This window comes from Dromiciops gliroides, chromosome 3 (genome assembly GCF_019393635.1).
Source record: "Dromiciops gliroides isolate mDroGli1 chromosome 3, mDroGli1.pri, whole genome shotgun sequence".
In the NCBI taxonomy this organism is placed as follows: Eukaryota; Metazoa; Chordata; class Mammalia; order Microbiotheria; family Microbiotheriidae; genus Dromiciops; species Dromiciops gliroides.
In genome coordinates this window covers 336,995,809-337,021,671 of record NC_057863.1, presented here as the reverse complement: position 1 = coordinate 337,021,671, position 25,863 = coordinate 336,995,809, and the positions used below count along the sequence as shown (strand labels likewise).

The 25,863-nt window shown below is 40.9% G+C and overlaps 1 protein-coding gene across 11 annotated transcripts in view; it reads right to left on the bottom strand.

Moving 5' to 3' along the window:
• Positions 1–25,863, bottom strand: part of KALRN (kalirin RhoGEF kinase) — a 991,119-nt gene that overhangs the window by 362,397 nt on the left and 602,859 nt on the right. For all 11 annotated transcript variants that reach the window (XM_043992602.1, XM_043992601.1, XM_043992603.1 and 8 more), the window contains 4 exons: positions 22,956–23,105; positions 18,231–18,345; positions 10,242–10,357; positions 9,335–9,457 (listed from right to left, as the gene is read on the bottom strand). In XM_043992602.1, coding sequence (XP_043848537.1) covers positions 9,335–9,457; positions 10,242–10,357; positions 18,231–18,345; positions 22,956–23,105 — 504 coding nt within the window. The remainder of the gene's footprint in view (positions 1–9,334; positions 9,458–10,241; positions 10,358–18,230; positions 18,346–22,955; positions 23,106–25,863) is intronic.

Sequence of the window (25,863 nt, the reverse complement as noted above, 5' to 3'; positions counted from 1 at the left end):
AAATTTCAGAGCAGTTTTGATGATGATGATAACCAACTTAAAATAAGGAAGGGAAAAGCTTTCTGAAATTCTACAGTTTTGAGGAGAAGAAAGGTTAAGATGAAAACCAAGTCAAATAAGAAAAATATAACTTGTGGGCATCCTGGGTTTAAAAAGTCATTTTATTAAGTCTATTCCAAGGAGCAGATCCTCTTGAGTAATGTATTTATTTAAAATTCGCAAGAGTTTTAGCTGTTGTAATCAAGGTCTCTTTGAAAAATCTGCAGGTTTCTTTTCATATTTATCTATTTTCTTTTTAATTTATGTACTAAAACAAGCATGTCTGCAGTAGTATAATAAAAAAGCTGAAAATGCAAAACTTTTATGCACAACTTGCTATTCTTTTCAAATATATAATAAAGTTGTCATGTAAATTTTTATTTTTCCCCCTTTTTCTGTTCCCTCCCCCATTCCACCCTAAAGATGGCCACCATTAGACATAAATAGGTGTATTTGTGTGTGTGCGTGTGTGCGTGTGTGCGTGTGTGTGTGTGTGTGTGTGTGTGTGTGTGAAATTATTCTATATATACTTCTATTTGTCAGTTCTTTCTCTGGATACAGATAGTGTCTTTCTCCACATGTCCTTTATAGTGAATTTGGGTAGTTATATCAGTCAAAATAATTTATTCATCTATTTCTGAAGATGATTAGGGAAAAAGGAAAAGAACCTAGATGTCCCATGTTCCTTTATTGACTCTAGACTTCTACCTTAAACAAAAGTCACACTAATATCGCTACTCTTCAAGGATTATTGTTTGGCTATGAATCATAGAATGTCTAACTAGATACTCTCCACGGAATTGAAATTGAGGATCAACTGAGGGGCAGTGAAGAGCAGTGGGCACGAGCAGGCTGCAGGGCATCACCAAGAAGGACCTGCAGAGGAGAAGTAAATTATATCATCAAGGCAAGGTAGGAGAAAGAAAGAAGAGAGTCCGGTCAAGAGTGAAGAAAGATAACCAAATGGACAGCTTGTATTCACTTTTTTGTTTTTTGTTTTTTTTTTAGTGAGGCAATTAGGGTTAAGTGACTTGCCCAGGGTCACACAGCTAGTAAGTGTTAAGGGTCTCAGGCCAGATTTGAACTCAGGTAGTCCTGACTCCAGGGCCGGTGCTCTATCCACTGCGCCACCTAGCTGCCCCCTTGTATTCACTTTTGCTGTTCTCACAATGTCCAGAGAAGTGGGGAGGTATTTGTGTGGACCCCATGTGTCAAACTTATGAAAAGGCAAGGACAAGATGGTCTCCTAGGATGGGCATTGATGGAGGGGTTAGGATCTGCATGGCTGGAAGAACAGTCACATTGACAAGATCACCGATCCATTGAGTATTTGAGATAATAAAGATCAATCTACTTTTACATATAATACTTTCGTCTGCCTGCCGATCCTGATTGCAGTGTAACTTCCTGCGTCCTATGGCTAGGCACTCTAACTTCGAGTGCCTGACTTTTGACTTGTACTTGGAGTCAGTGAATCTGAATTTCAGGAATAGTTAAACCATAGGAAAATGGACACCTGAAGTGCTGACTGATCTTACATATAGAGCTCTACATTTATTGCTTTTATTTTTTAGCTTGGTAGCTTTCTGGCCACATACTGCCCTGTCAAGATATTCAGGAAACTTAATCATGTCATTTCTGGTGTCTGCTTCCTTGCTCAGTTTTCTGCCACCTTTGCATTTGATCATCGTTCCATCTAGGTCTTCTTCTGAGTCATAAACAAAAATGTGGATCAGGACAGGGCTAAGGAAAGAGACATAATAATTCATAAGAGTGCTCTTTCCAGGTTGGCATAGAGTCATCAATCAAAGCCCTAGGTAATGCTATTCAATCAGTTCTGAGTCCCCCTAAGAGTGCTCTCATTTCACCCACATTTTACCATCCTTACCCTGAAGGATATCAAGGAGACTGTCAAAAGCCAATAGTCGATAAATATTTATTAAGCACTTTTTCTGCCAAGTACTGTGCCAAGTGCTAGGGATATAAATATGAAAAAAAGAAAGAAAATCTCTATGAAGTTTAGACAAAACAAAGCTCAATTAAACAACTTCAAATTCCAGGAATTTTATTAGTTGACCAACATAATATCACTATCCAAAAAGGAAACGATGTTAGTTTGGCCTGATTTATTTCTGGTGATCCTATGCTTACTCCTAGTAACCGACTAAAATATTTGCCTAAATACCCACAAAACAATCTGATTCAGAATTTTTCCAGGGATCGGCATAAAGTTTATCAGTCTGTGGTATCTAGGTCTCATCTTTTCCCTCTTTTGAAAAGTCAGCACAGTTATTCCTCTCTCGAATACTGAAATCTGTTATATTTTCCATTATTCCTTAAAGACTGTTGGCATGAGCACAGATCATGGTAGACAGTAAGCATTTATTAAATGCTTGTTGACATGAATATTGGGATTATATCCCATTAACTGCCTTCGGGATCCTGGGAAATAATTTATTTGCGTCTAGAAGTCAGAATATAATGAAAGTGGCTAGGTTATATGTATACTATCTTCTCACCTCTCCTGAGTTTTCAGTTCCCTTCTATGCCTATTTTTCCTGGCACTTTCTAGCTTGATGACCACTCTCCTTGCTGAAAAAGAAGGCAGGCAACAGAAGCCTTCTCTCCATTACCAGTCAATGTCTCCCCAAAACAGTAGCTCTTATGCCTTCCTTTTGCTTCTTGCTTTGAACATACACAAAGAAGCCCTTCAGGCACTTGGCACAAGCCTCAGTTCATCTGCAGCTTTAACTTGATTCAAAATCGTTTTATGAGATAGTGCCATTCTTTCCCACTCATCCATGCTTCTATGTCACTCCATCTCTCTTGTAAATAACCTCTGGGATGAGAAGCTCATCAAGAACCCTCAGTGTAGCCACACTGGACTCTTAGAGACTTCCTTTTTTCTCATTATGATTATTTATGATTATGCAGTAAGATTGATGATTTTTTGTTAGAATTGCTCTCCCATTAGGGGATAAAATCTTGGCAATAGGATTTGCTCTGAGCCTTTAAAATATGGATTTCCTAAGCCTAGGGTACATCTTTATGTTTGTTTTTCCCTTTCCTTGCTAACAGAAGATCGAGGATGAAGCGATCATCTTTTCCCCATAGTTCCTGTCGTTTTTTATATCCCTAACCTATTCTTCTTTGTTTATTAGAATTAAGCCCAGAAAAGCAGTCTCCTTGTTGCTTCCTCTCCCGTTGGATATTAAATTGTGAGCTGGGCAAGCCAAGAATTTGTCAGATGGGCTGCTTTTAGTAGAATTGGACTTCTTAGAGATGCCAGAAAAGTTGAATTCCTCAGCGGCATATAGCTTGCCTTTCTGCAAGTTTTGTCATTTATATTAAGAAAGCAACTCCCACAGAATACTTTTTTCTATTTCTCTCTCTTTTCCTCACGTAAATGCTCTCTTCTATGCTTCTATTTTCAAGTTTGTTGAATTCTATACAGGGCTGCTTCTAACCTTCAATTGGGCCCTGTTGCTTTTAAACAGTGTAAGGATCCAGCAAAGGAAGCTAGGTGGCTCAGTGAATAGAGAACTGGGCCTGGAGTCAAGAAGACCTGAGTTCAAATGCAGTTTTAGACACTTACTATCTGTGTGACCCTGGGCAAGTCACTTAAACCCTATTTGCTTAGGAAGAAGGTAGATGGCTCAGTGGATAGAGCATCAGGCCTGGAGTCAAGAAGACTCATCATTCTGAGTTCAAATCTGGCCTCAGACACTTAGTAGCTATGTGATCCTGAGCAAGTCACTTAACCCTGCTTGCCTCAGTTTCCCCATCTGTAAAATGAACTGGAGAAGGCAATGGCAAACCACTCCAGTATCCTTGCCAAGAAAACCCCACAGACAGTCTGGTTCACAGAGTCACAAAAAGTCAGACATGACTGAATAACAACAGAAACAAAGTATCCAGTGTAACCTTCAGTTGCTATAACACAGTCATGAGATATATCCTGTTAAGCTTCAAGGGCATCTATTATTTACCTTCTCGTGTGAAAATTTCAAGTTTACTTTGTTGTCATCAGGACTAACTTTTCACAGAAGAGGTCCTCTCAATTAATGATGAATGAATGAATCAATTCATTCGTGAATAAACAAATGAATACATTGCTGCCAAATTGGACTGTTCTTTAGACTGGTGGTCCCCAAGAGTTTTGTTCTCAGGACCCCTTTGTATTCTTAAGAATTACTGAGGATCCTCCACCCCCACTTTTGTTTACATGGTTATATCAGTTGATATTTATTGTATTAGAAATCAAAATGTCTTAGTTTGATTAAGAAAAGAACTGACTTCCAGGACTCTTTGAAAGGCTCTCCAGGGCTCCCTGGGGTTCCCATCACCCATCACAACACTTTGAGAATCTTTGCTTTCGATCACACCCTGCACATTGTTACCTTGATCCTTGTTCAGACCTTCTCCTATGGCTAGAATGTCCTTTCACGCCCTCCTTTCCAGCTGAATTCCTATACAACCTTTACAATTCAACTCAAATGCCACACCCCCTCCCTAAGCCTTCCTAGGTCTCCCTAGTTGCAAGAGACCCTTCTCCTGGGGATTCTTTTAGTTCTAGTTTTTAGGACCTCCAATGTTCTGATCAGGTGTTGTTGTTATTCAGTTGTTTCACTCATGTCCAACTCTTTGTGACCCCATTTGGGGTTTTCTGGGCAAAGATACTGGAGTGGTTTGCCATTTCCTTCTCCAGTTTGTTTTACAGATGAGGAAACTGAGGCCAGCAGTTAATCAATTTGCTCAGCATCACACAGGTGGTATCTGAGGTCAGATTTGAACTTGGGTCCTCCTGACTCCAGGATTGGCACTCTAGCTGTCCCCATTTTATAGATGAGGAAACTGAGGCAGACAGGAGTTAATCGATTTGCCTCAGGGGCACCAAACTTATCAATGTGTAAGGCAGGCAGCAGGTCTTTCTAACTCTAGATCCATTGCTTTATCCTCTGAGCCGACTCACTGCCCAATCACATATGACTGTTTATTATGACTATTTGTATATAGTCTTCCTACTAAATGGTAAGCTCTGTGACCGCGAGCAGGGATCATATTTGAGTTAGACAATGTGCCTCTCTAGCCCTGTTACACTCTGCACTCTGCACACAATAGAACCTAATAAATATTGATTGACTTGAATAAAATGGTAAAGAATAGAATGAAGGACTGGAGTCCAAGATCCTGCCTGTATTTGGATTCAAAGGCACGTGTTTTGTATATGTAAATGTTTTATGAAATAGAATGATGGCATTATGGATAGAAAACTGGCTTCTGTGAGAACTAGAGCAAGGACCTGCCTCTGGCACATATTGACTGATTGACAATGAGCATACCATTCTACTTTTCAGCACCCCAAATAGCTTTCTCTTTTGTGTGTGTGTGTGTGTGTTCATTTGTTGTTTTTTGGGGGGGCGATGAGGGTTAAGTTACTTGCTCAAGATCACACAGCTAGTAAGTGTTAAGTGTCTGAGACCAGATTTGAACTCAGGTCTTCCTGAATCTAGGACCGGTGCTTTATCTACTTCATCATGTAGCTGCCTCCCCTGCCCCCCAACAGGTCTCTATACACCATATGTCTCCAATCTGCATTGCTTGAGGGAATTTCCTTGCTGAGAGTTCTCTAAACCTTTTCTTCTTAAACTGTGGGTCAGTCCCTTAACTGAATGTGGGGGTTGTGAAAAATTTGGCAACAGTAAAAGGCTATATATACCTATTTTATGTACCTCTATACCTAAGGTCTTACAAAAATTTCTCAGGGGGTAAAGGGGTCATGAGTGGAAACATTTAAGAAGCCCTACTCTAAACCAATGAAATCACAGACCCAGCCCCACTTACCCCACATTTCTGTATTTATGTGTACATGTTACCTAAATATATAATGTGTAACAACAGAATGTAAGTTCCTTGAGGGCAGAAAGGGTTTAGTTTATGTCTTTGTATCCCCAGCAGCTCACATCGAGCCTGGCACATAGTAGGTCCTTACCAAATGTCAACTGATTGATATTAACCAAATGGTAGCACTCTAATGACTCAGAGCCCAATCAAATAATTCAGGTCAAAATTGGATTCATGGGGAGATTAAAACTTTTCCATTCAAATAACAAATATTCATTGGCTACCTGCTGTTTCATGACATTCTATTCTAGGTACTAGAGTGTCCAGAATAGACAATCCATAGCTACACAAGGCAGAATCCTTTCCATCTCCCCCCCACCCCCCATCTGTAACCCTGAGCTTCCAAACTAGTAAGATAAACACAAACTCACAAACTGGCAAAAAAAAAAGCAGAAAATACTAATTATTATGTGAAGTTATATCGACAGAAAGTGGCATCAGATTTTAAAAAGAGGGAGAAATCATGAAAACGTGATTGGGGCAGGGGGCGGAGCCAAGATGGTGGAGGAGAGGCTGTGACTCCCATAAGCTGCAGATTAACCCATCCACCCACTCCCAAATAATGCCAGAAAGCGTGATTGAGCTGAAGGATGGGAGGAATTTGGTAAGAAAGGAAGGAGTTCCAGGGAATGAGAAAGGAACAACAGAGAGGTAGAAAAATGCACGTTGATGCATGAAACATTTGCTATTTATTTTGGGGTAGCAAGAGGAACGTTTTAGCTGGAGGGGAGGGTCTGCAAAGGGAAGTAATGGGAGATCAGGCTGGAAAGGTAGATGAGGACTAGCTTGGAGAGGATTTCAAATGCTCCTGCTAAGGAATTTCAGTTTTCTCTTGCAAGCAGGGGAGAATGCAAATCTTCAGAGGAAAGGCCTAATTAAAGCAGTACCAAGAAATGATGATGTCTCAAACTAGAAGGGTGAGAACTGGAAGGTAGTGATGGACACGAAAGGAAATTTGGAGGAAAGATGGATCTAATGAATCATTTGTACTAAGAAGCGGCATGATGTTGTAGATAAAGAGCTGGCCTTAGAGCAAGGAAGACCAAGGTTCAAATTCTGACATTAGAGTCTTGTATCCTTGAACACAAAGGTTAATTAGTCTCTCTAAGTTCTAGATATCTCACTCAGTTACAGAGAAGGGACTAAAAACACAAGTAAGTACTGGCCTGCTTTGGTGGGGGATGTTTCCTCACCTGGAGGGTTCCCTATCTTGATGAGATCACGGACTAATCCCAATCCCTAGTTCTAATCATAACTGATCATGTAACTTGCCAAATCTCCATTAAATGCCACACACCCCCTCCCTAAACCCCCTAGTTGCAAGAGACCCTTCCCCTGGGAGCTCTTTTAGTTCAAGTTTGTTTTTTGTTTTTTGTTTTTTTTAAGTGAGGCAGTTGGGGTTAAGTGACTTGCCCAGGGTCACACAGCTAGTAAGTGTTAAGTGTTTGAGGCCAGATCTGAACTCAGGTACTCCTGACTCCAGGGCTGGTGCTCTATCCACTGCGCCATCTAGCTGCCCTTAGTTCAAGTTTTTAGGACCTCCAATGCTCTGGTCAGGTACTGTTATTCAATCACTTCAGGCATGTCCAACTATTTGGTTTGGTTTGTTATAGCTTCCTGCAAGGCTGGCTTGTGCTGCAGCCCAGGCTCAGTTCTGGAATCTAGGGGTGAGGATTTCTATCTAAAGCATCTCTGTCCCACTTTATCTAAGTAAGACCAGGATGGGCCTTGATACTCTATGGACCCAGTCAACTATTTGTCATTCTTCCCAAAGGAGGGGAATATAGACCCAAATGGGATGATCCCAAAGTCATTTCCACTTGAGATATGATTATATTACATGAATTTTTAAAGCATGATGTCTGACTCACTGGTATTTAAATTAATTTATATTTTCTGATCTCACACCTACCCACGGGGGAGACTGGACAGGGAGTGTGCTAGATGTCATTGGAAAGACACTCTCAGATAAGATACTAGCTAAGCGTGATGTACAAAGCAAGTTGTTTATCTATGCAGATAACTTGGACTTTCTTATGGCAAGAAACCTCAGGTTCATGAGGAGAACTGTGGGCTTTCTTGGGCAGAACCTAAGCAGAAACTGTTCCTGTTATCAGAGAAGGCTGGAGGGGCAGTCAGGGGAGAAATGAACCCTATTACCTCCCAGAACATTCTTCATCTCTGCAGAGGTAGCTCATATCGTCTAGGAAGAGCAGGCTGGTCTCCATCTGCTGTTTTTGGCACTGATGTCAAGAGAGTCTCCTAACTAACATGGCAGGGAGCCCGGGGTGTGGGGTGGGGAAAGGGAGAAGATAAAAGAGAAGGAACCTGAATTTGAGACAGAGAGGATTGGCACTTAAGCCCCATGGGTCCTGAGATCAAATCTTGGCTGGGGTTCCAGATGGAAATGAAATTGGGAGATTAGTCCTGTTGCCTCTCATTAGCATCATCCTACTTGGTACAAGTGTGTGTGTGTGTGTGTGTGTGTGTGTGTGTGTGTGTGTGTGTGTGTGTGTGTGTGTATGTGGCTTCTTTCTAGAGACCTCAACATACCTCAGCTAGGGGAAGAAGCCAAGGCAGAAGTGGGGGGAAATGCTCATCCATTAGAAATCTTCCTGCTTTGTGAGTTTATCCACAGTTAGCCCCTCAAACGGGGGAAATATATAAATGAGGATGGGTGTACAGGCATACGGTATCATTACAGGCAGATGGGAGGATATGTGTTCCCATATGTATGATGCCTCTCTTCCCCTGGGTCTATGCAATTCCTCATATTAGTTGGCCTAAAGGCTATACCAAATGTAGGAGCCAAGAAAATCATTAGAGAAACAATGGTGAGTATCTGGAAACAGAATAGGCAGGAGCTGATCATTAAGAAACCAGGAACAGACTTGTTCTATTCAACAGCTGTAATTCAGGCCCCAAAGGAACAGATTCCAACCATGTTTCCCTGGTAACTGTGGCTAACTGCTAAACATCTTTTCTCAGAAAAGCTGTAACTAGGAATTTGGGGACAAGTACCATAACTGTGTCCAAGGCAAGATTTCTCAGTGGGCTTCCCACTGAATGGGGTGGAAGACACAGATCCCAGGTAGACATGGGTGAGGAAGGGAAGGAGCTTACCTCAAACCGTCATCCAGTATCTTTTTATTTTAACTAATTCTTACTAATTATGTGTGAAGTTCTGTGATTTCTACAAGGCTGGAAGACCACAACAGCTATCCAAGTGTCTTCTAAGTCCATATTTACTCTAAGTCTAGCAATCTGGAACAAAGCCCTACCTAATCACCCTGACCTATTACACTTCTGGCTTTTGGGTCATGTGCTCTTTCCTCCCTGAGGTGGGAAGGGCTAGAGTGGATGGGGATGGGGGAGTCTGGAGTCTCCATACCTTGGCTGGCACCCTGAATTCCCCATACTCTTTCAGCAGTTCCTGAGTCTCCTCTGTGGATTCCCCAGTGGAGTTGTGTGTTGAGAGGAAATATTCGCCAGTCTCTTGGATCCAGTCGAGTGCCTGTGGGAGGGAAGAACACCCCCAGGTCCCCCAAAAAGCCAGTCCTCAGAAGGAAAGTACACCAGAAGGAAGGGTTTTTCTGGATGATTTCATAGAACTTGAGAAATGCTAACAGGCACTGATGAGCTGTTTGCTAACTTGTTTTTCACTGGACTATTTCTGTTCTTTCCCTTTAGGCTTGGAGCACCCTGAGGGGGATGGATTTTATGTTTCATTAGAGAGCCAACTTGGTATATAAGACTGAGGGATCTATATAGCCTTGGAGTCTGAAAGATCTCAGTTCAAATCCTGCTGCTTATAGCTACTGGCTGTGTGACCCTGGGCAAGTCACTTAAACTTAACTTCTCAGTGCCCTTGGGCAACTCTAAGTTGCTCTAAGGCAACTCAATACTTTAAGTTATAGAAGAGTTGCTACTCTGTATTGGAGAAAGGAGTTTCCACATCTGGAATTTCCAACCTCCCTGAAGGTTACTCCTTAAGGGCAGAGATAGTCTTTTTCTTTATAAGCATCTCCTCAAAACCCTCCAAAAAAGGGCTCTACACGCAACATGCTTAATGAATGATGTTGGTGAGTTAAAAAGTGACCACCTAGACAGATCCCTCCTCCTTCCTGCCAGCGGCCCTTGCCTTCTTTCCCTCCCTTCACTACCTCCTGCCATAGAGAGTCTCCTTGGGATTTTCCCAGGCTTGGATCAGTGTAGATGGGATTGGCAATGGGCTAGAAGGGCCCCCACCCCGAATCTCCCAGCCCAGAGGGAAAGCGAGGGGCAAGCTCTGGGGATACCTGCTTGGCGCTGCGCTCAAAAACCACGTACTGCTGGCACTGGTCTAAGCGCCGCTTCTTCAGGGTCCAGAAATGCAGCACTCGGTTCTCCCTCTGGAGAAGCTCGCTTAGGATGGCTGTGGGGCAGAGCAGAGGGGTCACAGGCCAAAGCCAAACTAGTGTTCTGTGCTCCTTCCAGCGGCCGGCAAGAGAAGCTGGGCCACCACAGCATAACCCTCCTGCGGAGGGACTGACCCAGGGAACAGCAGACAAGCAGCACAGAACACACCGAGCACATGGGGGGAAAACGAAACACTGGATTCCGGGCCTCAGGGCCACAGGGTCAGAGTGAGAACCCTGCGTCTTCTCCTTCCTATCCTGGACACTCTGAACAACACAAAAGGAGGCAGCTAGACCCAATGATCTCTAGTCTCTTCTAGCTGTAAATTCTGTGATCCCAAGAACCTGCAGCCTGGACACTTGAGAGTGCAAGAGGGGAATCACAGAGAATGGCGCAAGAATTTAGAGGTGAATGAGACAAACAGGGATATGCATCTGCGTGTGTATGTGTACTTGTGTGTGTATGTCTGTCTATATACACTATCTATATATACACACACACATATATGTACATGTTTCTGCAGATACATATATATACACATATAAATGAATTTCCACATATAGAATTTATATATGTATATATTATATAAATATGTAATAATTCAATAATTAATCTAAATATTTTATTGTTAATGTGATTGTAATTCATTATTTATATTAAATTAATAGAATAATCAATAGTATATTTATTATATAAAATATATACGTAAATATATACACACATATATAAAAATAAGTTTTAATGTATATGTGTGTATACATGTGCTTTGTAAATACAGACGTGTATATTTACTTTTTGGGGGGAGGGATAGTGTATTCTGGGGCGCCATATTAGGGAATCAGTTTTTCCAAAGAATAAGTGACTTCCTGTTTCAGGAACCTCAGATGTTATCAAGTCTGATCGTCTCCATTTTATAGATAAAGAAACTGAGGACCAGGGAGATGAGGCCATAGGATCATAGATTTAGAGGTACCAGGGATCTGAGAGGCCATCTAGAGAAACCCTTTCATTTTACAGATGAGGAAAATGAGGCTGAGAGAGCTTCGGTGACTTACCCAAGGTCACACCAGTAGTATCAGAGTTGGGATTTGAACCCGGGTTCTCTGAATCTGGAGGAATTGCATTTGTCCTCTTTCCACTAAAGGAGTGATTGAATCAATTTCACTGATAAGAATTTGATAGAGGATATAGGTTGGACTAGGTTTTCTCAAAGTTCTGTCTCAGTTTTATAGGATCACAGCTGTAAAGCTGACAGGGGCCTCAGAACCATCTAGTACCCTCCACAACCTCCTTCCATTTTATAAATGAGAAATCTGGGGTTAGGGAGGCTAAGAGATTTACTCAAGGTCACACAAGTTATGAATGTCAAAGGTGAGAGTTTAACTCAGGACCTCTAACTCCTGATCTAAAGTTCTTCCCACCACAGCAGGCTGCTTCATCTGCAAAATGAGGGGTTAACACTCCAGATAATAATAATTTACTTAGTGCTTTAAGCTTTGGAAAGCATTTTTACAAATATTATTCAGTTGTTCAGTTGTTTCGGTCATGTCTGACTCTTCATGAACCCATTTGGTGTTTTGGAGGTTTTTTGTTTTGTTTTGTTTTGTTTTGTTTTTAAGTGAGGCAATTGGGGTTAAGTGACTTGCCCAGGGTCATACAGCTAGTAAGTGTTAAGTGTCTGAGACCGGATTTGAACTCAGGTACTCCTGACTCTAGGGCCGGTGCTCTATCCACTGTGCCATCTAGCTGCCCCAGAACCCATTTGGTGTTTTCTTGGCAAAGATGCTGGAGTGCTTTTCCATTTCCTTCTGTAGCTCATTTTATAGACGAGGAAACTGATGCAAACAGGGTTAAGGAACTTACTCAGAGTCACACAGATAGTAAATATCCAAGATGGGATTTGAACTCAGGTCTTCCTGACTCTAGGCCCAGAGCTCTATTCATTGCACCACCTAGCTGCCTCAGATAGTTTCTTTCTACTGTGTGCTGTATTACAAAGAATCTAAACTCTAGGATCCCAATATTCAATGAAGCGAAGAACTATGGTATATGGAATAGGCTGGTTGTGTTCCTGTAGCTAGACCACCATGCCTGTACAGAGTAGGTGCTTACTGAATCCTTGTTTTCTTCTCCCCCTTCCATATCATTTATATGTGCAAAGAGTTTCACGAATTCAGCTAAAACCGACACAGTAAGCCAGAATAGTAATTCTAATACTATATTCTTTCCCTAAAGTTGTCCAATCTAGTTTGTACCATGAATGTCCCATGTTGAAGGATAGTCATGTTGTAGTGACAAGCCAGTGACCACAGTGACCGTATTTATATATTTTGGCTGATTCAGTTCTCTCTCTCTCTTTCATATGGCTGAGAGATCCTTGAGGTCAGTAACATTGCCCTGTTCATTAGACTGGGAGCTTCCTAAGGGCAGGGACAGTGCTCCTGTCCCTTGGGCGATGAATGACAATGAGCAAGTAACCTCTAACCTCTCTCAGCCTCAGTTTATAATGATTTTATAAAGTTTTATAATGATACCTGTAGCACCTACCTCACTGAGTTATTGTGAGGATAAAAGGAGATAATATAAGTAAACTGTCTTCCTTACAAACCCTAAAGTGATATGGGAATGTTAGTTGTCACTTTTTCTCCTCCTTTTTTTCCAGTACAATTCAGATAGAAATGATCTTCAGACAAGTCATTCTTCTCTCTTTTTCTATTTAATGTTTTGTGGACTGTTTCACAGGTGGATAACATGACTGCTTTTCTGTAATTGAATAAAACTATTGGGATGTAGGAGCAGCTAGGTGGAACAGAAGATAGAGCACTGGGCCTGGAGTCAGGAAGACTCCTCTTCCTGAGTTCAAACCTGGCTTCTGACACTTCCTAGCTGTGTGACCCTGGACAAGTCACTTAACCACATTTGCCTCAGTTCCTCATCTGTTACAATGAGCTGGAGAAGGACATGGCAAACCACCCCAGTATCTTTGCCAAGATAACTCCAAAAGGGGTCACAAAAGAGTCAGACATGACTGAACAACAACAAGCAAAAGTGGGATGTAACCTCATCTTTTGTAGGCTCATCAAAAACATCCTGAGGACAATCCACGTAGCAGGCACGATCATGGACCCCATGTTTGTTGTCCTCTTCCCATAGGGTTCACCTCTATTATTAGACTGAACCCTCCTTGGAGGCAATAACACTTTCCCCCATTAGTCTGGGAGCTTCCTCAGGCTAGGGACTCAATTCCCTCTTAATTTCATAGGAGAAAACAGGCTCTGGAATCTGACTATTCAGATTTAATCCTACATCTGATACTTATTACCTGCGTGATCTTGGGCAAGTCATTCAACATTCTTGGGCCTCAGTATCTTCATCTGTTAAATGAGGGACTCAGGGATAGACCATTATTGCTGGACTAGATAATAACGATATTCATAATTAAGCTAGTACTTATGTAGCATCTTCAGGTTTGCAAAACGTGTTATAAATAATGCTATTACCTCAGTTTGACAGGTGAAGAAACTAGGGTTGAAATTAAATGATTACATAGCTGGTAAGTATTTGAGGCTGGATTTGAACTCATGTCTTCTTGCCTTCAGGAAACATTTATTGACTGGCAGACTGATTGACTGCTCAGACCCAGTGTTCTATCGACGGCATCATCCCCTTGCCCCTAAATAGCTTCTGAGATTTTCTTTCTAGCTCCAGACTGATCCTCTCTCTTTCCTTTGTTGTATACTTTTCAGTAGCCAGCTAAGCCCACTCAGTGCATTATGAAATCTTTATGCTTTCAAGTCATCTTCCTCACTGACAGTTTTCGTATGCTCAACCATCTCTGCTGTTGTTCTGAGGTGAAGCGACCGCCTTGCTCTCCCTGGGAGCTTCTCCCCACCTCTCTTCAGCAGATCCCTGCCAATCATGCAGCAGGAACCTCGTGTCACTGGGGCATTAGGAAATTGGACCTATGTTTTGAGACGAGCTGGGAGAGAGAGGGTGGCATTAGGTACACCACCTGCCGTTCTATAACAGCATAGCATAGATTCTGTTTGATTACATGCTTTTTTCTTTTGTTTTGTTTTTTGTTTTTTTGCAGGGCAATGAGGGTTAAGTGACTTGCCCAGGGTCACACAGCTAGTAAGTGTCAAGTGTCTGAGGCCGGATTTGAACTCAGGTCCTCCTGAATCTAGGGCCGGTGCTTTGCCACTGCACCATCTAGCTGCCCCATAGCATAGATTCTGAATAATTGTGCTGTCATTTGGAGGAGGAGTGGACCGATCTCTCCCATTTTGAGGCTTCTTCTGCTCATTATGGCCATGTGGCTACCAATTTACTCAACTTGGGGAATAGAAAACTCTTCCCAAAGCAAACTGGCCACTTCCCCATGCTTCCAGTGCATCCATCAGAGTTTCAGTTTCCTCTGAAACTTCTCCAATGCTGCAGACCCTTCCTTCACTTCCCATCCTCTAGTTCTGCCTTGCCTTTTGCCCCCATCTTACAACCATCTTTTTGTTGTTGTGGTTGAGTTGTTTCAGTCGTATCTGACTGCACTTCGGGTTTTCTTGGCAAAGATACTGTAGTGATTTTCTATTTCCTTTTTCAGCTCATTTGACAGATGAGGAAATGGAGGCAAACAGAGTTAAGTGACTTGCCCAGGGTCACACAGAGAGGAAGTGTCTGAGGCTGGATTTGAACTCAGGAAGAGGAGTCTTCCTGACTGTAGGCCTGGTGCTCTAGCCACTGTGCCACCTAGGTGCTCTACTATCACTAGGGAAAAGTAAAAACTGTTTGGGTTAAATTTCTTTCCCTGTTCCACATCACCAAGGACACACCTCTTAAATGTGTAGGGATGGTATAAACCTAATTTTTCATCCACCCACATCCCTGATTTTCCACATGCCTGGACATGCCCTATGGAGGGTTAACAACTGGGCTTTAATGTGGCCAGAGGATAGATAAAGAGACAGGGGGACATAATGGACAGAGAGCTCTACTTGAAGTTACAAAGAACTGAGTTAAAATCTACCTTTATGGTTATGAGACCCTGGGTAAGTCACTTATCCTTTAAGTTTCTGAGGCAGAGAAAGTGCCAACTTATATTCATAGAGGCAGTTCCATAGGCCGGTGAAATTACAGGTACAGCCCCTGTCCATAAATGTGGTCAGATGAATGATAGCTCTTAAAAGTTACAATTTTCATAAATTAAAAAAATTTAAAAGTTGCATGAGACCTTAGTGATAACCCAGTTCAGGGCTTTATCTCTCACTAGAAGTCTCCAAGTAGAGCCTGGATAACTAAATGACCTCTTCGGGCTCTAAATCTATGGTCCTATGGGCTAAAAATCTGTAATTCCATAGAGGCAAAATTTTGGATAACAAAAACAACAGACATTTTCCATAGCATGTAATCGTTCCCACAGCCCTTGGCGTACATTATGTCATTTGAGGCCAACAATCATGTGAGACAGGTACTATAGGTATTATTGTCCTTATTAAAAGAATTTTGTTGCCAGGCTCATAACCTCCCTAAACCCACGGAGATATTTCAGCACATGTAATAAAAACATTCCAACCATACTCACATCACAATTTGGAAATCCACATTAAGTAGATTATACTTCAGTTGTATTTAGTCTCTTTTTACTTTCCAATCAACCATAAATTTCTGCGAATGGGGAAAGGACTCCTCCCATTTTATTTGTGTCTGTCTGTCTGTCTCTGTCTCCCTGTCTCCCTCCCTCTCCCTACCTCTCTCTGCATTTCCAACATGGGCAGAATTAGGGATGTAAAGAAAAGATTATATATATATATATATTTTTTTTTTGGTGAGGCAATTGGGGTTAAGTGACTTGCCCAGGGTCACACAGCTAGTAAATGTTAAGTGTCTAAGGCTGGATTTGAACTCAGGTCCTCCTGAATCCAGGATTGGTGCTCTATCCAGTGCGCCACCTAGCTGCCCCAAGATTATATCTTTTTAAAGCTTTGAAACTTTTTTTTTGGTGAGGCAATTGGGGTTAAGTGACTTGCCCAGGGTCACACAGCTAGTAAGTGTCAAGTGTCTGAAGCTGGATTTGAACTCAGGTACTCCTGAATCCAGGGTTGGTGCTCTATTCAGTGTGCCACCTAGCTGCCCCAGCTTTGAAACTTTTGACAGAAAAGTTCTCCCTTTTTTTGCCCTCTTCCCCTTGATTGATCAGACCATCATAAAAAGGTCAACTGTAAATATCCGGACACAAAATACAAATGTGAAATACTTACACCATATATTCTTAAAAACAACACTAAAGAAAAACACAACCTATCTCTCTCTCGCTTGCTCACTCGCTCTTGCTCACTCTCTCTGGCTCTCTCCCCACCCCCTTCTCTCTCTCTCTCTCTCTCTCTCTCTCCCCCTCATTTCAAGGGAGGAAAACTTTTACTATGGTTCTAAACTCTCTTTTCATCAGTGTCTAATCAGGGTGTAGGATGTGGATGGGATTACAATCATTTAGATGTGAGGAACATTTTTACAGATGAGGAAACTGAAATTTACAAAAATTAAAGGGCATGCCTGTGATCAAACAGCTAAGAAGTGTCAAAGGCAGGATTTTCCCCCCAAGTCTTCCTAATTTCAAGTCATCACTCTATCCCCAGTGTCATCTATTCAGTCATTTCAGACTCTGTGACCCCATTTGGGTTTTCTTGGCAAGGATACTGGAGTGGTTTGCCATTTCCCTTCTCTAGCTCTTTTTTTTTTTTTTTGGTGAGGCAATTGGGGTTAAGTGACTTGCCCAGGGTCACACAGCTAGTAAGTGTTAAGTGTCTGAGGCCGGATTTGAACTCAGGTACTCCTGACTCCAGGGCCGGTACTCTATCCACTGTGCCACTTAGCTGCCCCTCTAGCTCTTTTTACAGATGAAGAAACTGAGGCAAATCGGGTTAAGTGATTTGTCCAGGGTCACATAGCTAATAAGTGTCTGAGGCTGGATTTGAACTTACAAAGATGAGTCTTCCTGATTCTAGGCCCAGTGCTGTATTCACTGAGCCACTTAGATGCTCGGTTCCATATTTGGCTTCTAAAATCCCTTCCAAATAAGAGATTTCACAAAACTGAGGCCCAGAAAGCTTGTGATTTGCTCAAAGTCATATAGCTGGGTAGGTGGCAGAGATAGGACTAGAAATAATAATCATGTTAATTATAATAGCAAGTCTTACTTAGTATAGTTCTTGAAGATTTATCAAGTACTTTCTTCACAATAATCCCTTGAGGTTCACAGTGACTAGGGACATTCTGGTAAATGTTTAACAACAAGCTCTCCAAATATTTATACATACACATATGTTGACATGCTTTTAAGTTTGATTTGTATTCTTAATATTGTCTCCATCACTTCCTTAAGTCTAGACAATCAACAGAACAAATCAAACCCTGATTTGCGGTATCTGCCAATTTCTGAAGCATAAATTTTCTCATTGAAAATTGTTCATTTGGGGGCAGGTAAGTGGGGCAGTGGATAAAGCACCAGTCCTGGATCCAGGAGGATCTGAGTTCAAATCCAGCCTTAGACACTTGACACCTATTAGCTGTGTGACCTTGGGCAAATCACTTAATCCTCATTGCCCTGCAAAAAACAAAAAAAACAAAACAAAAAAAAAAAGAAAGAAAAAGAAATTGAAACTCAAAATTTTGGGCAGCTAGGTGGCATAGTGGATAAAGCACTGGCCCTGGATACAGGAAGACCTGAGTTCAAATCCAGCCTCATACACATGACACTTATGGGCAAAAAAAGAAAAAGAAAAGAAAAAAATTGATCATTTTAGCTGCTGAAAGCCAGTTTGAGCTGACTATAGCACAGCTCTGAGAATGACCTATGAGGCTGATGTGGCTAGTGGCCTGGGAGGGCCAGTACTGACCTTTCACTTGTTGCTCAGGTCCCCGGGTATGGCTGGCCACACTGGGCATGCTGACGTTGTTCCTGTGAATGTACTTCAGAAACACTTCAGCGTTTCTGCGGGCAAGTGTGCATGCCTAGGAGAAACAAAGAAGATGCCCCCTCCCATCAGTCATGTGGAAATGGAGACCACTGCCGAAGGGAACTCTTATTCCTTCTTATGGGAAGCTTACTGTCTTGGCCTTGAGGTTTACAGAGAACAGCAGCTCTTGCAGTCCTTCCAAATACATGGGAATCATGCTGCCCTGAGGCAGAGGGTTGGACAAGATGCCTTTTTGAGGTCCCTTCAGGTATGAGGATATGATAAGCTCTATTTTTTTTGGGGGGGGGGACATCTGTTTATCCAGCAACATCTTTAGTGCCCCTTCTCCTACCACTTTTAAACTAACAATATAGTCCTTTTATTTTTGAATTTTTTTCTCAATTACATGTAAACAACAATTTTTAACTTGTTTTTTAAAATTTTGACTTCCAAATTCTCTCCTTCCCTCTCCTCCCCGCTCCTTGAGAAGGCAAGCAATTTGATATGGATTATACATGTACAGTCATGCAAAACATTTCCATATTAGGCATACAATATAGTCATGATGTATATTGGGACTGGTAAGGTTATTAGAGTGGAGAATTCCCAGTATGGGTGCTCCCTCACCCAATGCAGATCAATAACTTGGCTACAGTTTAGTTTTAGCATTGTTCCTGATCACCAAGGTGAATATTATCCACCACAAATGTTCACTACTAGTCTGCAAGGATATTTTTCCAATATCAGTCAGCCAGTGGAAGCTCAGTGAATATAAACTTGTTTTAATATTAGCCTGATTTAAACAAAATTAGGAAAGTAAATCTTGTGAAGGGAAAAGAGTAGCACACACATTACAAATCCAAAGAGAAATTATTTTTACAGTTATTCACTATGTTGTATTATCTCTACTACTAAATTCATGACATTCCTTTGCATTTATCTAGCTCTTTTTACATCATTTCTCTCTTTTTATCCTCCTATTCACTGGAGGTGGCAGAAAGAATAACAGAATGTTCTCTCCAATATGCAGATGGAGAATCTAAGGCTCAGGCAAGGAAGTGACAAAATGAGTGGGGAGCATATTGTTTTTTACTTTCTTTATTTTTCTGGGTGTTTTTCCTACATGACTAATATGAAAATATGTTTTGCATGACTTCACATGTATAATGGGAATCATAATGCTTGCATTCTTAACGGATGGGGAGGGGCTAGAGGAAGGGAGAGAATTCGGAACTCCAAATTTTTAAAAATGGATGTTAAAAATTTAAAATAAAAAATAAGTGGGGAGACCCAGGTACTCTGATTTTTAACCCAGAAATCCCTACCCTACATAAAAATCTCCAAACCTGAAAATTTTTTTACTATTAGGTATTCAGCTGGACTGTTCACAAGCAGGCTATTTAAGGTCCTGTAGCTGAAGAAGAGATGATGTGGTAAGAGAACATTTAGAAGATGCACCAGGGTGTGCTTAGGGGAGGAGTATAGAAATGTAATCTGCCAGCCCACAAACCTGACCTTTCAAATAGATAGATACAGATATAGACAGCTATAGATACACATACACACATAAATGTGTGTATACATACATATATATATGTGTGTGTGTGTGTATATATATATATATACATATATATATATATATAATGTGTGTGTGTCTGTGTACACACATGTTTTTGCTATTCAATCATTTCAGTTGTGTCCAATTCCTCATGATCCTATTTAGGGTTTTCTTGGCAAAGATATTGGAGTAATTTACCATTTCCTTCTCTAGCTCATTTTACAGATGAGGAAACTGAGATAAACAGGGTTAAGTGACTTGAGGTCAGATTTGAATTCAGGAAGATGAGTCTTTCTGACTTCAGGCCCAGCACTCTATCCAGTGTGCTACCTAGCTGACATATACACCCACACACACCCACACACACCCATACCCACATGTGTATATACACATACATATGCGTATATATGTATATATGCATATATGAATTATTTTATTTTATTTTAACATGTAAAACAATTTAAACATTTGGGTTGTTGTTGTTGTTGTTGTTGTTGTGGGGCAATGAGGGTCAAGTGACTTGCCCAGAGTCACACAGCTAGTAAGTGTCAAGTGTCTGAGGCCGGATTTGAACTCAGGTCTTCCTGAATCCAGGGCCAGTGCTTTATCCACTGCGCCACCTAGCTGCCCCTGGTTTTTTAAAATTTTAAATAATCTTCTAAATTCCCTTCCTTCTTGAGAAGGCAAGTAATTTATATAGATTATACATGTGCAGTTATGCAAAACATTTCCATATTATTAATGTTGCAAAAGGAAACACTGACAAAAAAAGAATAATAAAGAAAGTAAAAAAGTATGCTTCAATCTACATTGAGACTCCATCAGTTCTTTCTCTGGGAATGGATAGCATTTTTCATCATGAGTCCTTCACAATTGTCTTGGATCATTATACCGTTGAGAAGAGCTAAGTCATTCACAGTTGATCATCGTAACAATATTGCTGTTACTGTATTCAATGTTTTCCGGACTCTGCCTGAGCTTTCTTTAATAATTCACTATCTAGAATTCATTCTTTCACCTGAATTCTTGAACTTATTTACATTTCAGGCTTATATCATCTTCTCTGGGTAACAATTTTCATAATTTCCTCCTTAAGAATATTAAATATTTCCTTTTATTTGTTAGACAACTGCTTCTTTCTACACACCCCCATTCTACTTCCATTCCTGAAGCCCTTGGCCAGATCCTCGAACTTGGATCATAGATCCGCTCAAACTTACTGTTATAGGACTAATGACTAAAGCCTCCTAAATTTTCTGACCTCTACCCGTTGGAAGCTCTCCTAGTCCACTGATCATCTTGAGGCCTTTGTTACTTACTACTACTCCTTTAAACTCTTTCTTGAGGTATAGTGATCAGAACAGCACATAGTGTTTCAGAGACAGATGCATCATTGTATTGTGCAAGGTTATGATCATGCTTTATACATCTTTTTCTCCTAATGCTCTTCCTGGAGACATCAAACAATTTGTTAGCTGTTCGTTTATGGCAGCACTTCAGGTCAATGTCTTTGGGAAACAGTCGGCAATGACTGCAATAATCCTTTTTCCTTGAGTCATAACCGATATCTCAGAGCCAACCTCTTATAAGGGAGCTTGGCTCATTTCCCTCCAGCGCATTATCTGGCAGTCATCTGCACTGAAACTCACCTACTACTTTTCTATCCACTTACATGGTCTTATAAGAAAAAGAAATCTCCTGCAGTCTTCCCTGTCAGAGCAGTGTTTCACTACTCAGTTCCATATTGGGGTCCCTGGCTGGAAGCAGTGACCTCTCTTGAGTGTCACTACTTATTTAAGGCATCTGAAAGCAACTGACTAGTTGTCTATAACCATGTGCCTGCCTCTTAAGGATTCAGTAGCTGGAGAACATCTCGAAAGTCAAGGGAATCCAGAGGAGTAGGTAGATGTAAGTGAACAAATGGAGACAATTTTATTTTCTACATCCATTTACCATCTAATCCTGGGTGCTAATGGGAGGGTTCTCACCACTGCCTTACGAGCCCAAAGACTAAAATGCATCAGATCAGAGCAATTTATTTCTTTCTTCTCTAAAAAAGAACATTTCCCTTTGATATTATGTGGAAAAGGAATGCTATGTTTCTGTTTGAAATCTTTCTTATAAGTTATTTAGCTAAGGCTTAAATGTTATATTCTGGTATACTCTAAGATTGTTAATAGAGCAGTTTCTATTCAACTGTTAAATCAATTAGAGGTGAGTGATAAGGGGACCAGTTGTATGAGAGTGCAAATACCAAAAAACCCAAAGAGGTAGGAGAAAACTGGGTCATGCGAAGATCAGCAACATCACTTTACTTGTTTTTCTTTTCTTTTTTCTTCTTAATTTCTATAACTTGTGAAGAAAAGGTATTTGACAGCAAAAACGAGGACCTTTCTTTTGGGAAGTTGTAAGCAGGCAATTAGAGGTTTCTCAATAGCGAGTGATTCAAAAGCTGGAAGTAAGTTGCTTACAAGGACTTCCAACACAAAATTGTTCCAAAGTCCTCGAGTAGGAAATATGCACACACCACAGGAAGTTTTTGACTATACTCAAAAATACTAGATGAGTTCTATTCACATTTTGCGGGGGGGGGGGGGGAAAGCCAGGGCTAAACTAATCAATGATTCATAATAAATAGGTATTTGTGAACAAGTACCTCCATTTTATATTTCTTTAAATCTTGCTCTACATTTCATAGCATCTTATTTATACGTTGTTTAAGTTAATACTGGATAAGAGTTATATTTAACTGTTTTACAAAGGGATATTATTCTTAAAGAGCAAGTATAAATGAGCAAAAAATTGTGTTATTTTCTTTTGATTCATTAACCACACCTATGGAAAGCTTAGTTGTTTGAAGGTACTACTTTCCATCTAGTGCAAACACTAATTGCAACTAAATTCAAACGGAGGAATAACTTCGAACACCCAAACTGAAAAATAATAATGGTTAATGCTGTACACTAAGTTGGTGAATCTACTGTGTAGAGCTTCATTTCCTAAATACCTAAAGTAGTGTAGATAAGGAGCCTTTCCCTGGGGCTAAGGCAGGGGATCTAAAGAGTGAAGAGATATTGGGTTTGAGACCTATGAGAGTAAGATCTCACCTTGAGGAAAGCCTCTTTTTGTTCCAGGTGTTTGCTGATGAGTGGAATGACATGGTCGATCTCTGCTGCTGGCCCCAGTTTATCCCGTCCACCGCACCAGTCCTCATCTCTCCGGTATTCCTGCTCGAGGCTCTCCAGGACACTGCATACCTAATGGAAGAAGGAAGGATTGGCAGAGTAAATCATTCAAATAATTAATCAACAAACAACTGAGGAACTCACAATGCCCATAAAATGACTTCACCCTTTCAAAGTTTCACCCCAAGAGTATATACATGGATAAAAATTTAACTGAGGCTATTTTAAAAAGGGACACAGCATGAAAAGGGGAGGGAACTCTGAGAGATGTGAAGAGAGGAATAAAAGTAGGCTACCCAAGTCCAGTTTCCTCTGCTTTACGACTTTGCTCAGGGCCATACCTGTCCCATGATCCCGGATGTCAGAGACCCTGCTATGGGTCCCAAACCACTTGTTTTGTCTCTAAAGACATCTTTCCTCGGGGCAGCTAGGTGGCGCAGTGGATAAAGTACTGGCCCTGGATTCAGGAGGAACTGAATTCAAATCTGACCTCAGACACTTGACACTTACTAGCTGTGTGACCCTGGACAAGTCACTTAACCCTCATCGCTCCGAAAAACCCCCCACAAAAACAAAACAACAACAACAAAAAGAATTCTTTGATTAACCCCACTCAACTGAGGGTTATTTCCATCTCTTCAGAATCCTCATTCATAGCTCTTGTAAACACACCCAACACTTGTGTTTATGCATGTTTACACATGTGCATATAGATTTAAGTATACAGTGTTTGGCATCTAACTGGTGCTTAATAAATATTTGTTGAGTTGGATTAAGAAGGTATAAATAATATATATTTTTTTCTTTCTTTTCTTTTTTTTTTTTTTAGTGAGGCAATTGGGGTTAAGTGACTTGCCCAAGGTCACACAGCTAGTAAGTGTTAAGTGTCTGAGGCCGGATTTGAACTCAGGTACTCCTGACTCCAGGGCCAGTGCTCTATCCACTGTGCCACCTAGCTGCCCCATAAATAATATATTTATGGTAGATGTAGCAAGGTGGCACAGTCAATACGGTGCTGGCCTTGGAATCAGGCTGAAACCTTCCTCAGACATTTACTAGTTGAGTCAATGTTGGGCAAGTCAATTAACTTCTCTCAGCCTCAGTTTCCTTCTCTATAAAATGGGTATAAAATAGCACCTCTCTTAGAGGGCTGATGGGAAGATCAAATGGGATTTTATATATATATATATATATATATAATATGAAGAACTCTGTAAACCTCAAAGCTATATAAATGTTAGCTATAATTATTATTGTATGCATTTTGCCTGTTTATTCTGTATGAGTTTTGTCTTCCTTTTCACCCACCCCCTCTAATTCCTTGTAATGTGAGTTCCTAAGGATAAGGGGCAGTTAGGTGGTATAGTGGGTAGAGTGTCAGACCTGTTGTCAGGAAGACTCATCTTCCTGAGTTCAAATCTGGCCTCAGACACTAGCTATATGACCTTGGGCAAGTCACTCTTTGTCTCACTTTCCTCATCTATAAAATGAGTTGAAAAAAGAAATGATAGACAACTCCAGTATCTTTGCCAAGAAAAACCCAAATGGGGTCATGAGGAGTTGGACATGACTGAACCACAAGGATAAGGATTGTGCCTCTTTTTTTTTTTTTTTTTTTTTTTAGTGAGGCAATTGGGGTTAAGTGACTTGCCCAGGGTCACACAGCTAGTAAGTGTTAAGTGTCTGAGGCTGGATTTGAACTCAGGGCCGGTGCTCTATCCACTGCGCCACCTAGCTGCCCCAGGATTGTGCCTCTTTAAACTGGGAGTTCCCAGAGATAAAAGGTGATTCTCCTCAGCATGCATCAGCCTGACCCATTGAAGGGGGGAGTAGGTTGGGTGTTGAGAAAATATTGAATCCGTATTATTATTAGATCATTCAGTTTCCCCTTTGTAGCCCCATCTGTGGAGCTGGCTTGTGGGAGAACTATTTATAAATGTCTGGATCTAGTCCACAAGCTTGGTGGAGGGGAATGTGGCAAAGTAAACAAATGTTGGTATCATAATCCATCCTTCTACTTTCCAAGACTTAGAGCCAGAAGGAGTCAGGAGAACACAATAATAATAATAATAATAATAATAATAATAATAATAATAATAATAATAATAATAATAACAGCAAACATTCAGATAGCTTGTTAATGTCTCCCAAATGCTCTATGTATGTTATCTTACCTGATTCTCACAACAACTTTGTGAGGTAGATACTATTTTTGTCTCCATTTTCCAGAATATTCAAAGAGATATTTAATAACTTGGCCAGCCAGGTTTCATGCAGCTAGCATATGTAAGGCTGGATTTAAAGTGAGGTCTTCCCAATTCCAAGTCTAACCCTCAATGGGCCATGCCATCGAGCTACTTCAATATGCACAAATATGATAATTACATTATTATTGGTGATGATCATTATCATTGACATCTGCAACTTTTTGGAAAAAAAAGTTATTTATTTTTAATGTTCTTTTTTTTTTTTGTGAGGCAATTGGGGTTAAGTGACTTGCCCAGGGTCACACAGCTAGTTAAGTGTTAAGTATCTGAGGCTGGCTTTGAACTCAGGTCCTCCTGAATCCAGGGCCAGTGCTCTATCCATTGCGCCACCTAGCTGCCCCTTTAATGTTCTTTTTTTGAAATTCTGAGTTGCAAATTCTCTCCCTCTCTCCAGCCTCTTCCTCACTGACTGAGAAGGCCAGCAATATGATATCAATTACACATGGGAAATCATATCATTTACATTTTCACTCAGTATGAAAGCAATACTAAAAGACAGCCAAAGTCTGATTAATTATACTGAACAATTCACTCCTGGAGAACAGATGATGAAACACACCTCG